The following is a 17,468-nucleotide window of genomic DNA, read 5'->3' on the forward strand; positions in this document are numbered from 1 at the left end:
TCGCATATTTTTTCCAATTAATCTATTCACTATCGTACAAGATCAAAGTCTCTTCCTTATACCTCGCAACATGAAATTTTGATTATATCGATGAACATACGAATATGAGAAATTAGAAACACTCCCAATTAAATTCAATAGGCCCACAAGAACAAAAAAAAACTACAACGAAAAAATGTCTCCATAAATCTTGTGAAGTCTCGTGACAGTCAATGATTTTATTGTTGCTATTGCTCTGACTTTTAATTTGACTAATTAAGAAATTATCTCAACATGTATCCACATATGTTTTCCATGTAAGTTCTCTTTTTTTTGTTTTTTTGCAAAATCGCATGGAGTAACGTGCAAAATTAATAGAAAAGACAGCGACAATATTTCTCCGCACATTCCGGCGAATTTTTGCGTAATTTATTTGCATAATGTGATTTCTTGTTCAGACAAGGCTTTTACCTAATTTGAAAATTGATATATAACACTTTTTTTTGCAAAAGAATGTTTTTTATTTACTAAATACGATACTTTGTAAAGTTATTTCTTATTTTTTATTCCCGTTTTATTTTTTTGTGTCAAATTCGTTCTTAAATAATTTTAGGCCACGCCCTTTTTGGGAATCTCGATCGAATTTCAAATGCCTTATTTGACTTTTTTCAATTTCTGATATATATTTAAGAAAAAGCAAAGCAATGAGGCTTACATTAATCTTGATCCATTATAATACCCTATTATAATCACTTAACAGCTTCTTAATGTGGTATTTCTTAATTGTCCCAATCTTGTGCGAATATTTAGTTTGAAAATTTGAAATTAAGTTTGAATTCTTCGAAAATCAACGATTTTTTTGGTGAAAATATAGTGCCTTTTACCTTTAATCCAAGACACTATTGATGAATCAAACTCTAGTTTTCTAGGAACTTATACTACGACAAAGGTAATCTTTTAGTAATGAATTTCTTCCGTTTTTATTGCCAAAAATTCAATAACAATAAACTTACATTGTTGCCATTTCACAACCATTTTATACTGGCAAAAAAAATATTATTGGAACACTCGAAATTTTATTGCGATGGTGTCGATGGGAATACATTGCAGAAGTAAACATCTTACTCTGAAGTAGTTCAAAACAAGTATATAGATTTATTGTTAAACATAATACGATTATGATGTTTTACATTATGCAAACACCACTTTAACGAGCTCTCATGTGAGTTATGAGAGTGCACATAAATAAACATTGGTCTACATAGTAGTGTAAAAAAAAATTAATAAATGTGCCATACTGTATTATATCCTTGTTGATTGAGCGGAAAATATTCTTCTTGATTTTATGTATGAAGTATAAAAAAAAACTGCTCATACATGATAAAAAAAAATCTCATAAATTATACAAGAAACATGGATGAAAATGCTCTGTGTGACTTTTCTGCAAAAGTTTAATCTTTTATTTTTCTCTCTGAGAAAATTACTATGTGGCATTTAATTATAATAATTTTTCTTATGTTTATCATTAGCCAGTATATCAAACGTGTTCTTTTATTTTGCATTGTGGGCGAAATCTGTTTTTATTATTGTGAATATAGAGTGAAAAATTGATGAAAAATTCGCACAATTGTTTGCAATACTTGGAAAATTGACGATTATCTTTTACTTGAGTTTATCTTTTGATTTTTTTTGTTGTATTGAAAGCTGAAAAAAATGTCTTAGCGTCTGAGAAAATCTAAAATAAGTGAAATGTAAATAAATTTTCATACAGTAAGATTTTCTCAAAGAGTGAGGGAATGGCAAAAGAATTGTTGAAAAGAGAAAATATTGATAACTTCACATTATTTTAGATATAGTAAACAATCTTGTATACTTTATGAAAATTGAATAGATAAAATGCTTCAACTCTTGAGTTCAATGATTTGTCCTAAAATTCATTTTTCCTCTTTCATTTGGTTGTCTTAAGTTAAGTGGTTTTGCGAAATTAACTCACATCAGTATACAAAGTTGCAAACTCAAGCACTGCTTGAAGACCTTTCCATTTTGCTATTTCTTGTAGTGTTTATCGTTTCGCCAATCTTTTAATTAGCAGTAAGGTACTAATCCCTAATTCATTTAAATGGACTCAATCTTGAACTCCTTTCGGAGGAGTTTCACCTTTAACCTTGAAATCCATCAAGGAAAATTGATTCAAAATCGTCGGCAAATATGAAATACTTAAAAGATTCGAATAATAAAGCTCAAATAGTTCAAATTAAAATGAGCAATATGTCCTTAAAACTGATAGATAGATAGATAGATAGATAGATAGATAGATAGATAGATTTATTGTCATCAATGCTCTGCGATACATAAATAATTAAAATTGCAAATATTTTTCTGCGGCCACCGCCGTCTAAGCGTTGGTTACCAACCTACTCCAGAGTGAAAACGGTGGAAAACTCCTTCTCAGGTTGTATATGCCATACATCCATAGGATGATCATAATTACTTTACAATTTCAATTTATTTAGTTAATATACCGTTGGAATGCCGCTTTTATATGTAAAACTTGCAGAACGCATTGAGAGAAGAAAAAAAAAAATAAAATTTTTTTTTTTCTGGCTAGCTCGTAGGAGCTGTCAGCCATTTGGGCAATCGCCCGCGTGTGACGAATAGTAATAATAATAATAAAAAAAAAAAAAAATAATGAAAAAATGTTTGAAGTCAAGCGACTTTGTTAGCTAGAGCTACTTTTAACTAACAAGTATGAGAAAATAAAAAAAAAAAAAAAAAAAAAAAATTTTTTTTTTAAAAACCTTTACTGACTATTTCTCATCGCTTAGCCTCTTAAACAATTAGCAGATCTAGCAAGGGAATACTGCCACAAATTAACCGCGATATTTGATATGTATTTTTCAAAATTTGGCAATCATTTGTTTTTTAATCTTAACTACGTAATTTTTTCGGGGATCATCGTATCGAATTACGGTAGTATCGATCTTCAAAAAATGACTATCATATTGCTCGAACTCAAAGGGTAAGAGATATTGACTTTCGGTCTTCAGTGACCCCCACCCCCATAAGTCAATATTCCTCTTGTTCAGTAATAACCTTCCCGATTTTAAGAATTTGAGAGCCTCTACTGTATACATCCTTATAAGATTGGCACTTCTAAAAACCATATTAATTTGTTATTAGTGGCGCCATCTATATGTCAACTTCAGAATTTAGTAAGTGATGTGTCATTATAGACCAGACCTGTGATCATTAAAAGTCGTGTAATATCGGAAATTTTGTGTTGATAATTTTATTGGAAATTACAGATAACCATACTGGTAACACTAATCCCGCTTATTCACGGTACCATGATAAATACTTTTGCGCCAAAAAGACATAACAGACATAAAATTCATATATAAAGAAATTGTCTTCTTGATATCTTTGTCGGAAGACGGATAGCTGTTCACTATACACCCTTTTACTTGAATCTTGCAGAAATACAAGGAAATTAAATGTAAATATCACTTCAAATGGAAAATTCTTAAATCGCGCGCAATTCAACTGTGAGAGAGAAATGCGACAAAATATTTTCTTCTCTATTTTATCCTTATTAGCAGGTCGTGTCCCTTCTTGTAATATGTACATTTGCATTCATTATTAACCAAAATAGTATTGTACAAAAGGGTTTTTCTCAAACCTATCCGGAATTTTGGGACAGCTCAAAAGAATATGAGTCTTCCAGCTCAAAATTTCATCCCAATGTTTTTATTGTAATATCGACAATTATTCACAATTACCCCAAATACTTAACTGTATTCAACTAAATTATTAAAAGGATTTTCTTGTGAAAATGACTTAACTCTAAGGAATTAAACAATTTTCACATTAAAAAAACCTCTCATTTTCTCTACGTGAATTTTCGCGGTATTTCAAAGAATGCCAACAGGCACCACCAAATTCACTTCGGCTTTTCTTTTAGCTCAGGTCTGTTATAGACACTTTAATAAAGGAATAAAAGAAATGACTAAAGGAATGTAGTGATGGTTCGAAAATAATGAACCTTCAAACGATGCAAATTTTCTCTTTATATGCAAAGAGAGTATGACAATGTCATATGACAAATTAAAATTTTTTTTATGTGGTAAATTCGGAAGAACTAATCATAAATCCGTTACTAAAACTTCATAAAGCTCTTTTCAAACACTGAGAAAAAAAGAGGGTGCGATTAACATTTTTTCCTCATAACTTTAACACTTTCTAGGTGTAAAAATATATCAAAATTTTTTAGAGTTAATTGAGTTAATTGAGTTTTAGTGTGGTCCTGCTTTAGAATTCTACCATGAAAATTTGTCATATGACATTGTCATACTGTTACAGAATCTCCCTTCTGATTTTCCATTTCTCATCTCATCTCATGAGGTTAAGTATTGGCTATCTAATGACTGGACAATCTAATGACTACAAAAGAATGACGAACTAGCTCTTTGCAACTAAAGAGACAATTCGCATCGTTTCAAGGTTCACTATGTGCGAACCATGCCTACATTCCCCTATTTAGTAAAGAAATAGGAAAGTGAAATGCTGTAATTTCCACTGAAATGGTGCAAAGTTCATTCTAATATTGGATTGTTTGGAAGTTTAGCTTATACCTGTCCACAGGGGATGGACATTTTCTCATAGGGAGGTGGCAATATGACCTCAATGAGTGAAAGATTAATGGGATAAAACACTGCAGTAGTTCCACATGTTAGTATTTTATCTTGGTGGAGCAGACAACATATGGGATTGAAGTGATGACCCCTAAATGGTTTCAATGAATCAATTTAGACTTTTTGTTCTAACTAACATAATAATAAAGATCATAAGAGGACTAGAAGGGGATAAAGGTGCACAAAAGAGGACAATTTATAAAATGTATTTTTTTTCTTTTGTATTTTTATGTGGTTGACTCGAAGAGCACCACTAACTGCATTAAAGTGGTGCAATATGAAAATTGTGTGGTTGTTCCATGATGTTGAAATGTGTTACAAGGTCAATAAATGAGAGACATTTAGAAGTAATTTTTCATCAACTGAAAACTTTATAATCTTTAGAGAGAGTGAAGTCGATCATCTGTGGGTGTTGGAGAGACAAAAAGAAAAACAAACACAAATTAATGGAAAGATGAAAGAAAAATCATATTTTGAGTTTCCTAATTCAATTTACTAAACCGTATAATCTTATTTCATTACTCTATTGATTTCATGCGGAAATTTCCTGCTGTTCCTTTCATCTGTTGCTCCATTTCTCCGCATCTTGTGGATCGTCTTTTCTTCGTCTCATATTTAACTGTGGGCAGAAAACTTAATTTTCTTGCTCTATTTTAAAAGAAATCAGTGCGTATGGAAATTGCGAAAACGACTTTCCACACCACACATAGTGCGTTATATCGACTCACATGTTAACATGAAGTCATTTTGTATTAGCTTTGATATCCGGCTGCTTTTCAATATAAAGATTTTCTGGGTGGGTGGTTGGGGTCGAAGAAGACAAGAGAGTTTATAGATAGTTGTGTTATTGCAAAAGAGAAAGAAACTCTATAGGCAAAAGATATTTATATCCGTATTCCAACGACGCAGGAGGAAGGTTTTTATTCAACAGCTGTTGCATTTTTTTTTGAATATGAAGTGAATAAAAATAAAATCAGAAATCATTTTTTTGTAAAACATTCTCATATGAAACATTCCTGCTGTTGCTATTGATTTAACAAAAGGTGTTTGATTTTATGCTGTGTATTGACAGATTGTAATGGAAAACTCTTTGAATGACATTCAAACTGTCAGTTTAAAAGGTCCTTTTAGAAATGAGTTTTATCACTTCCATTTCACTTTAGTCAATCTCAAAACTATTAACTTTTCACTCAGCAATTTGTACTTTTGAATGTTTTATGCTGCTAATTTTAAATTGAAAAGAGTCCAAGTCCAAGAGTTTTTCAATATGATCCGTGAATAAAATGATAAAAATTTGTTCATGTGCCTGAAAGCCTGAAAGCCTTCCCCTATATGTCTATTCCGTCAAATGAAAATTCAAATTTAAATTAAAATTTTAATTTTGACAAATTCTTAAAATATTTGCATATGTCCATTGCATATGTCTATCCCATTCTTTCGGTCTCGAAATTGGGCCGAACTAAATTTAATTTGGTGTGATGTACAAAAGAAGAAGAAGAGTGCGAAAGAGTAGGATAGCTATAGGCAAAAATTTTAAGAAAGAAAAGATGTGAATTTTGATCTTCTGATTTTCTGATCGGAAAAATGTGCCGGAACCATAAAGACTAAGAAGTGCAATTTCAATTCACTATTTCAGCCAGAATTTCCTAAAACAAAATATTTCTTGTTTTCCTTTAAGCGTATCAATTTTAATTTTTACTCAGATTTTAGGCTAGGAAAATTACATGAAACTGAAATTTCTATTCGATTTTCCCTTATGTTCATTTCACTCTCTTACATTGAAATCTAAATTGAATTTATTTCGATTATCACATGATCAAGTGAAAAATTCAATTTAGATTTAAGTGCGAATGATTGAGATAGTCATATAAGCAATGCATTTGAGAAAGAATAGACGATAGAGATCTTGATTTCTGAAAGATTTCCTGATTCAATAAGCGTTTTAGAGGCATTAAAATTTATGAAAATATTGACAATTCTTATTGCAATCAAAATTGAATAAAACACGTTAGTCTATGACGTGAAAGAAATTCTGGAAAATGTTTTTTACTTATCAATTTATTAAATAAAAACATAATTCGCAATTAACGGCAACAAAATGTATTATCAATAAAATTTTGAATGAGAAAATTGCTTCATTGACAGCTGGATGCTAGCTAAAATGGATTGCTAATTTACATTTTTGTTTAGACACTTTTGGAGAATAAAACTCCAACTGTGATTGAGTAAGAATGTAAAGAATTTTAGCTAACTGTGTTACATAATTGTTAGCCAAGACATACACCATTGAAACGATTCGTACAGAACAGATGAATTGTTTGGCTCATGCAGTTTCGTGTTCGAATTTCGAAGTTTCTTGAGTGTTAGCATGTGTCAGTTTTTACGTTGTTGTGAAGAAAATTAAAGCAACGCGGTTTATAATTCTTTGTGTCTCATTATAATCCGCTACTTAATCATTGAGTAATCTCTTTGACAGCTTCTTACTGTACACTTCATACATTTTCACAAACTTAAGCCACATTTTCTTTTGAATTTTTCGAACATAAACGACATTTTTGTGCAAATGGATTGCTAATTTGTCTTTTAGTAGGGACACTTTTTGAGAATAAAACTCTAGTTGCAGGAATCAAATCAAGGGCCCTAATTATTAAATTTTTTTCTCTCAAAGTATAAAATAAAAGTACACTCAGTCCCAGCATTAAGTCCTTCGGGATTATGCATGCACCTTACGGAATTATGAACATACAATTATGCAAGTTTGCCTACCATTGGGAGTCAATTTATGGAATCATTTTTGAACTACGCCTGAATGTATACTACGTTTGAAGACGCTATGCTTCTTTTTTAAAACAAAACTTCAATTTCTTTTATTAAGGTAAAGGATTGGAAAGGAAGATTGTATTTGCATAATATCACTGAGTAAAGGCATTTAATTAAAAAATCAGTGAATTGCATTTTCAAACTCATATGATACGATAGAAAGAGCTCGATTGGCATTGTCAGGTTTCGAACTCACGCGTGACAATGCCACGAAAATTACACAATTCCCTTACAGGAGTGGCATGATAACTTCTTTTCGATAGTATCGACTGTCGAATCTGAAAAGTTTAAACGGTAGCTGTACTTGTAGTAGCTAATTCGAATATTTAGTTACAGCCACATTCGTTTAGGAATGTCACAATAAATGGCCTAACAATTTGTAAAAAGTGGTCATTCACCTAACCTAAAAGATACAGATTTATCGATTCGATAGTATCGAAAAGTTGTCATTCCACCCCAGTCTTCGATCTTCAAGGTTTATTTTAGGCATTTTAAGATAATTAAGAGTTTTGCCTCGGCTGTTTTATATAACTGATAGGTATGTGTCTCGGCTAACTGTTTCGACTTTTCGACGGTTGACATTTTAACCGATTTACAAACTGTAAAGGTATTGATTAGTGAGTAGCTCCATATATAAATTCTATTTAGAATTAAAGTACATTGGAATTGAATGATCGATTGAGCTTTTGAAAGTAGAATGAATAATCTCGATAAAGACGTGGGGTTTGAGCAGGTGTTTAAAATAGTTATTGGAATAATATTGATTTATAGAACGGATAAAATGAGCAAATTCATTGAGTATGAATTGTGTGATAGCAATGATCAATATTTACCGAATTAATTTGTTCCTGTAATATTGGCACAAATTGCTCAAAAAGATATGATGATCTAACTAGGTTTTCAGTCCGATTGAAGCCTTATTGGATTTAAAGAAGACTTAACGGTGGCTCAGAAAAGTTCATTGTTTATTTACATACTTTCATCTGCTTTGTGTGGTGAATACGCAGAAGAGTTACTTAAAAGTTGATCTGAAATGGGGAGAACTTTCTTAACTGTATTTACTCTTTTTTTTTCGAGTTGGTGAAATTTGGCTAAAGGTGTAATGTTGGAATTAGCCGCAGTATTAACTTGTCTGGTTGAAAAGACCACGGTTTTTCATGAAATTGCTGTTTACTTGATATGTTGAATTTTTAATTACAAACTCTCGCTTATCTAATGGTGAAGTGTAAATTTGATATGTCATACTTAATTACCAACCATGGCTTATTGGTTGATTTTGTTGGTGGATAATTTTCATTTTCAATCAGCAAAAGTGAGTTAGATAGACGTGCAATTGGAAAAAAGGTGTTTTCCAGCTACACTACCCACCTTTTTCTTATATACATGATTTCTTGTACATTATGCGTTTTGTATGTAGCTAAATCGATAAAACACTTCAATTGGTGTTTATTAATGTTCGAAAACTTCAACCTTTGTCGATATTTACAAATATATATAATAAATTATGAATTTTGCTATCGGAATGGCCTTATGTCGTGTCACAAGAAGTTGGATGTGTCGAGACGATCAGTTGGCGCACTCACACATAAAATTATTATATGTGTTATCTAATAGCATGGGCAATTTTCAAAATATGCTCCATAGAACACATACTACTTAGTTCACGTAGTGTGAAGAAGAAGAAAAAAAGTGATTCAACAAAAAAATATAATGAACGATTTTGTGAAAGAAGTTGAACAGAAGAACAAAAAGAAAAAAAAAAAACAAAAAACATGAGTGAGAAGACAGAAATTAACACATGCGAATCTTTCCTTGCTACTAAATATTATTATAAATATTGGAGGCAAATAGGTATGGTTCGTCGTCAGATGTGCGAATGAGTGAACTGCGGTGGGGGTTATGTCGAAATGACGTCAATTATGGTATGATCGCGCTTATGTGAAGCTTTTGGCTAGAAAGGGGGGAAAATTAATTTTTTTTTTGACGAGTAGAAGGAGACAGAGAAAACAGAGATAGTTGCGAAAAATATTTTCCTAGCGCTATAACATATTATTCTTCCACTTATCACCTACTGATTGGATGGAGTGCTGAAAGAAAAACAGTATAAACTTGAGATCGAACCACTTTATAACGTTCTTGTTGTTGTTTTTCTTTTCTTAAATTACTAGCAAAATCGCTTTCATTAGGAAATTTCAGTTAGTTTTTCGAAAGGTTTTCAACAAAATATTCGAAGATGCTTCGAAGTTTAAAGTGTGGAGTTCTTATTTTGACAAGTGTCAAACTTCTCCATTAGGCTGAAAGGTATGGCTATATGGATCCGAGTGAGTCCGACAGCCTTACATAAAATAGAAGAAGAAAAAGAAGAAGGTATTTAACAGAAAATGTCGTTGATGTTCGAAAACACCAAACTCAATTTCGAAATTTCAAACTAAGTTTTCGGTCAAGGTTTAGAAGATATCAAATGAATTGTAAGGGAAACTTTAATTAAGTTACTAATATTATGATCGGCGTTGCTGTTTATTTTTATTCCCTCAACTTAATAATAAGTGACACATGTTGATACGCGAGACACTTTGACATTCGAACAAGTAATATACTTCAGCTACGCGGACGAAACGATAAGTAAAATGTCTTCCTTGATTTTCGAAACCGATCTTAGTATTTTTTTTTCTTGGAGAAACTGCCTTGGAGCGTTCGAATAAGCTTTGACATTCAAAGCAATTAGGGTCGGAGGAACGTCTGTTCGATAGGGAACCCCTATTGAGACTTTTGTCAAAATGTTGAAAATTATTTAATGGATCTACTAAAATATAAGTAATATAACGTTTTTTCTGTAATATACCTTTTGCTATAAGCAGAGATGTTCAAATTTCATATCCCAAATGGTACAGAGTAGGGTATCAATAGGTGCTGACATGAATTCTCAAAGTGTCAATAGATGTTTCTTTCACCCTACAACTCCGAAATGAGGTTTTCGTTTTAAATTCCTATTATTTTTAATATTTTATTATGATAAGATTTGTGAAAATATTGAAAAATTTTTGAAATTTCAAATAGTTTTTAATAAAATTGACTAACTCTCAAACGACTATAACATGATCTACTCCTGAATCAACTTCGAAAGGTTTATTCGAAGAAATCCTTAAGAAATCCAAAAGCAGAATTTAAATTTTTCCTTACAAAGAAAAAACATTTTTGTAAAATTGTTCGTAAATGTTTGTGAATTTCTAATGGGTTCTTGGGAAATGTACGTAAATCGTATAACCCACAAAATTGTTCGTAAAAATTTGTACGTTTACCACAAACATCTTTAGTAAGATAATCATTTGATGAACATTTTTTGTTCTTCTACAAACATTTGTTCGTAAATGTTCATAATAGTTTGTGTTTTTTCCACAAACATTGTTCTTAACATGATCATTTGACGAGCATCTTTTTTTATTTTCCAACTATTTGTTTCTAAATTTTCGTGAACTCACGAAAAATGTTTGTAAAATTATGTCATTTATTAGTAAAGTTTTTTAGATAAACAATAATGTATGAACTTGAGAAAAATATAAACTTTTACAAACTTTTTTGTAAGTTGTGCGATGTACGTGCATTTCGTACAAGGGATAAATAAATGGCTCTCAGAGTGTATCGTGAGCGGTGATCGGCAAAATTCTGCCGATCTAGAGGTAAAAATCGACAGATTGGCATTATTGTGCTAAGAAATCGACAGATCAGCACAATTTGTACAGAAATCGACAGATCGGCATGTTGAACATGACATGTTCTTTCACAAAAATCGGCAGATCGGCACACTTTTAGCGAAAAATAGGAAAACTAGGTATTAAATTATAATCTTATAAATGGATCAAATTCATTAAAAACGTGTTGAAAAAAAATTACTTGTTCGAAGTTTCGGTTGTCCACAGATAGCGTGCTTTCCCCTATCGTAAATTTTCTTAAACCAGTAGAGCTTACTTGGAGAGAAGTTTTCAGAAGAAAAACTTAGTTTCTAATTCATAGAAAAAGATAGTACAATCAATTTTAGTAGGTTATGTTCTTGTATTTTCTCCGTTAGAGGGCAGTGCACCCTGGGGAGGAGGTGTTTCACACCTCCATTAAATTTGTTAATGACTTAACCGCTCTAAACTGGAACATAGACTTCAAATGGAGTTTTCCATTTTTTTTCAACATTCTTCACTCATATACAATAATGAAATAAATGATGTCTTATTATCTCAATTTCAATTGTATTTCATCATACTCAGAGAAATTTTTGTCTCAACTTCATTGGAAAGGTGAATGAAACAGAAAAAGGAAATAGAGGGAGTAAGAACCATTGATAAAGAGAGATAGCATGAGATTATACAGACGAAATGATAAGACAGAAAAGTAGTATTAAAATACACACGGAAAAGATATAGAATAACGTACATTTGACTAATTACAAAGCTAATTTCTCTTCCCTCCCACATTTGCAGTGTTTTGTGATAAAGAATGTGCCTGGTACAATCAGCTTCTTTCTGTATGTTTCAACAGAAAATGAAACAGTGTGAGTGTGATAAGGATGAGAGATAGAGGAGCATACCCAGGAAAGAACCTAAAAGTGCTTTATCAATGAGTTAATTGAGTGAAAAGTTGTACCAAAGTGAACACGTAATTTCTCATGCTTCCAAATTTGAAAGGAATAAGGGTGGATTTTTACTCAAAATTGAGTGTTTTATTTGCAACGAAGGACCAGTTCTGCTGCAAGAGAGTATCAGGGTGGAAAATTCAATGTGACAAGTGAGAAAAAAATACTTTAAAAAAAAATAAAAGAATTTTAACGGTTAATACAGGAAGGGAAAATTAAACAAAGAAAAACACTGAATGTGACACTCAGGAATCATTTCTTGGGGTTTTGTGGCTGTCTAGTGAAAAATTAATTGTGTAATTGTTTAAAGAGGGAAGACTATTGATAAAAAAGGCCACAAGTACGTTTTTGGTGTGTGACACAAAGAAGTGTGACACACACCGAAAAAATAAATAAATACAAATAAATAAATAAAGGAAAGAAAAATTACCATAAAGTTGCAAACCAAAGTGAAGAGACATTTTGTACCCAGCTCGTTCCAAATTTAAATGTTGCGATCTCCAGCTCACATAGTGGGTCACGGTCCATCAGCAGGTGGAGGTGGAATTGTGGGCATTCATTCACATCCATCGCCACAGACTCACGCAAGAACATCACTTTTTGATTCTTGCCACCGGAAAATTCGTTTAATCGGCAATGGACCGGTAGCATTTCTTGGTGGGCTTGTTGCGTAAGTATCTCCAACACTCAAATACAATGGAGTTTTCTATTTTTTTTTAGTGCAGAGACTAACAACCAAAAAAAAAGAAAGACTAGTTGTTTTCAAAATAATTTATGTATGTTCACTGATGCTCGGATAGAAGATCTCTCTGTGGATTTTGGTTATGTTATGAAAGAAAACAAAAAAAAACAGCATGATTTATTAATGCTATATAGATCGAGATCAAATTTGCGATCTTGGATTAGCAAATAGACAGAGACCATGCCAATTTTTGTCTCTAACGACGACACATTTGTCAGGATCAGAAATTATGAAGAAGAGAAATTTTATCGCAAGGTCATTTTGCCTATAAATTTACTAAGGAGGAAGGTTATGTGTTGAACTGATGAAAAAGTTTTTACTCAGATCTAGCCTAGTCCCATCATTGAAGAACTGACTGTTACACGACGATCCCTTGGTTTGTTATACAAATTGTTATACGGTATGACAAGGAGATGGGCAAAAATTGAGGAAGGTCAGAAAAAAACACTACTTCTGAGTTTTTAGAGAGTAACATTGTAGAAGTCATTTCTTCTATTAAGATTACAACGGTTATAATTTGAAAGTCGTAAGTCACTTCCCACTCTCCAGAACGGTACCGCAACAAGGTGTTCGTGGTGAGATAGACCCAGTCTTAGTTTGTCCAAAGAATGGGGAGTGTCAAGCTCAGGATTCTTCAGTTACGGAGACCGGATTGGCTACTCCAGTTCAATCCAGGGCCCAGAACATCATTATAATTTCAATTTGTTGTAGGAAAAATTTTGTTCTGGGCCACCGGTTACCCTATCGTTCTTAAACGATCAATAACAGTCTTCAGACTGAGAATAGCCTAGCAATGAAAGTTCGCGGTTGGTACCACAGTACAAGAATACCTGAACAACTACCAGTCACCTTATGGGAATTTAACATAGCGTGACAAGTGATACCAGCTACACTTCAGATCTAAGGTTTACCCATGTGGCTGTGCTGATGTAATTTCTTTCTAAGTCTTCGGAAACTGGGCTGATCCTCCTCTAGTCTGAAGACCTTTTTAGCGTTCTTACAAAACTTTCAAAAGATTGGGTTTTGATTACGCAAGGATTAGTAATTTGTCCTTTCTTTAGCGACAACGGGGGACTGTCGCAATCCTTCAATGAAGTATACTACTTCTACCACAAATAATAATCGTAAAGTCGCCTTATATTGTTGGAAAAGTTGTCTAGACTTCCTAGGTATAAAAATAGTATAACTTCGGGAGGAATTACGAAATTATCGAGATTTTTGGTATAATACTATGTAATGCAGACATCGTGTTACGCCTGACTTCGAACTGTATAACAGTATAACCGTGTTTCTTGCTATAAGAAACAAGAAGAAAAAGAAGAATATATAACTTTGTTGTATTAAAATAACCGCGAAAAATTCTTCTTCTGTAAATAACTAAACACCATTAGACCTAGTTTGTATACATTAATTTAAGGTAGTTCAATTTTTAAGAAATGAACTGTGAATGAATGCTTTAAAACAAGAATAGAACATTAGATTAGGGAACTCGAATCAAATAACACTTTCAAGTAATAAACTCCCTCAAAGTTTTTTCTAGAAAATCCTGGAAGTACTAAATGGTTTTTGTGCTAAAATTAAACATGTACTAAATTCTTTCCTATAGATCTCTATAACGTTTTGTCGCATTGTTATTATTACTCTTGAAAATTTTATAATATCAATTTGTGTAACACACCAAAAATTGAGTTTTTATAGCCTAAACATAAGGTTCCTCCTTAATCTAACTTCAAACATGATATATTTGAGGTAGTGTAAAAAAGAATTGATGTTCTAATTTTAGATTATATGACCAATGTCTCTTATTTTTATTGATATGGCTGGATGAAGGAAAAAAAAGCCTCACCGCAATTTTTTTTTGCATCGCTTGACGAGTTTTTCAAGAATTTTCCACGATATCGCTGTGAAATTAATTTCGTTCATATGTCACAGACGTCGAGTTTCTGTGATTGATATTGGGTGGAAAGGTTAAGGTGTTATTTCGAATTTAGAACGATAAACATGTAGTAGCATTATGTCCTTACATTAAACACTTGGCACACACCAAGCAATTGTTGGATGATTTAAAAAGTTATACAACACCGTTTCACCATAATCGTGAAAATTATTTCACCATTGCGCGTCTCTCAATGTTGTCATGACGAGACACTTGAGAGAGAGAGAGATGATAAGTGGACCACTGATATGATTTCACTTTCTCAATTTCATAAAATATACAACAACTTTTTGTTTAATGGACCACGAGAACAATGATTGGCAAAATGATGACTAGAATGAAAAGTGAAAGTTGGATTTCTCAATAGTGTCAGACATCCATGTGAAGAATTATTATGAGTCATATTGCTACAATATATGACTCTTGTACAAGAATATCTTGATTCAATAGAGATTTATCTGACTTATCGTTTCCTTGTAATATATTATTTATTAAAGAAAATTTGGTTAGGGACTAGGTTTGGTTACATATGATAAATTGTTATCAAAAAAGGCGAATTACTTTGCAATAGAAGATAAACTTGTTGACTTAATGGAGCTATTTTCTCAAACAATGATGAACAGTATAAGATAGTTCGATGGCATTTTGTTTTATCTTTTCATTATCATAAGTTGACATAATCTTGGATCTTATTTTAATGTTGTACTAAGAGAGTGGCCAATACATGGCGAGATACTCGACTCAAAAGTTCAATGATATACCGTTGCGGCATTACTTAATTTTACTCATAATTTCGTGGTTCTTCGAAATCATTTATAGTGATAGATCTGTGCGAAAAAGTCATAAGTACGAACAGGCAACACAGAAAAATATTTTTTTTTAAATTGTTCGTAAATGTTAGTGAAATTCTGCAAAAGTCTCGTAAATCGTTAAAATTCGTTAAGTTTGTACCGGGCGGGACTCGAACTCACAACTGTGGCAGCCCAAGAAGCAAAATAGCTGCCTTACAGAACCAAGTATTAAAAAAGTCTTTTAGTGCCCATTTAAAAAACTTAAAGTGAGAATTTTCTGTTGAAATTCCTATAGACGCTCTTAAGATCCTTAAGAGTGCGACACTTTACTTATAGTAATCTCAGTGATGGAACCAAGAGCGTTATAAGCAAATAAAAAGATTTTTGGTTCTATAGTGCCTTACTTAAGGATTTCTACAACACTATATTTTAAAAAAATTGTTTCTTGGGAGTCGAGCTGGGGCTCGCTACGTCCCAAAACCGAACGCTCTTACCAATTGCCCGACAAACCCCCTATTGACAGCACTAAAAACTTCGTAAAAGTTTGTATTTTTTCACAAATATTGCGTAACATTATCACTTGGTATGTAAATACACAAAACTGTTCGTAAAATTTTGTTATTTACTCGCAAAGTTTTGTCAAATAAACAAAAATGTACAAACAAATATTTATAAAAGTATAAAAAATTCTCGTCAAGTGATCATGCTTAGAACAATGTGTAAAAAAATTGCAGACTTACGAATACGGCCTGTTTTGTGGATAATACGCTTTACGAGCATTTCGTAAGTGCCCAGTAGAAATTCACAAACATTTACGAACAGTTTTATGAAATATTTTTGTCTGTTCTTAGGTTATACCGGTTACACCTTAACCTTATCCTGAAAATTAGTACAGTGACCGCCTTGTAATCCGGATAATTGCGAGACAATATGAAAGATGTCCGCTTCGTTATCCGGATGGATTGTTCAACGTCTCGAAAATATGAGCATATTCTTATAGGAAATTTACTGCTCTACAACAATGCAGAAGACAATTTCCTCTATCTCGAAAGAAATGTGATTTTCGAATCGTTTTCTAAACGTCGATTTTGTGGAGATTCTCAAAATTGCTGGGGCAAATTTTGTCAGTCTTCGGATAATTTGTGACGTTTTACTCTCGCAAACGTTAAAAATATCAAATAGACATATTTTTATAGGAAATTTATTCCTCTATAACTTTGTCGAAGATAATTTTTCTCTATCTTAACGAGAAATGTGCTTAAATTGAGCTAATTATTATTGATATTTTCTGTAAGCCAAATATTCCAAAAATAGGGCTCAAAATTTCATTACTTTTTATTTTACATAAACCTTCCTCGAATCCCTTGAAACTTTGTGAATTTAAGAAGGTTCATAAAGGCTATCTTTAATAAAAATTTCAAGCCTAAGTCTCTTTTATTTTAGAAAATAGTGAATATTGAAATTTTCGTTTTGACAAATTTTGCCCTAGTCTCACCTACTGCTGAATGCTCTCCTTGAATTAAATCTGGATTAATATCTCATTCACGTCACTGCAGTATAATGACCAGCGCACAATAGCTTTTGTTTGTAAACATGTTTTCAAAATTTCCCATGAGAATGAGCGAGATGACTAGATCTAGATCTCACTCACGCTCATTGAAATGTCAAAAAATGTTTACTAAACAAAAATTATTGTGCTTTGGGCATAACTACGAAGCATTTCCGTTCCAATTCACACTTTATTCTTCTTCTTCTTCTGATATATTTCACAAACGGGAAACCTTATAACTACTTATCTATATACAATATTTACATTATACACGTAAAACTGTCAATACGATTTTAATGAATTAGGCCGATTAATATCTTAGTTCAATGCCTCAAATTT

General features: G+C 32.2%; 1 protein-coding gene across 8 annotated transcripts in view; it reads left to right on the forward strand.

The window, feature by feature from the left end:
- LOC129802100 (MOB kinase activator-like 2) overlaps positions 1-17,468 on the forward strand; it is a 55,080-nt gene that overhangs the window by 16,728 nt on the left and 20,884 nt on the right. For 7 of the 8 annotated variants that reach the window (XM_055847674.1, XM_055847672.1, XM_055847670.1 and 4 more), the window contains exon 2: positions 11,960-12,781. The exons of the other annotated variant lie outside the window; for it this stretch is intronic. In XM_055847674.1, coding sequence (XP_055703649.1) covers positions 12,600-12,781 — 182 coding nt within the window. In that variant the 5' untranslated portion in view covers positions 11,960-12,599. The remainder of the gene's footprint in view (positions 1-11,959; positions 12,782-17,468) is intronic. 8 annotated transcript variants of the gene reach the window in all.

Source organism: Phlebotomus papatasi, chromosome 2 (assembly GCF_024763615.1).
Source record: "Phlebotomus papatasi isolate M1 chromosome 2, Ppap_2.1, whole genome shotgun sequence".
Classification (NCBI taxonomy): domain Eukaryota; kingdom Metazoa; phylum Arthropoda; class Insecta; order Diptera; family Psychodidae; genus Phlebotomus; species Phlebotomus papatasi.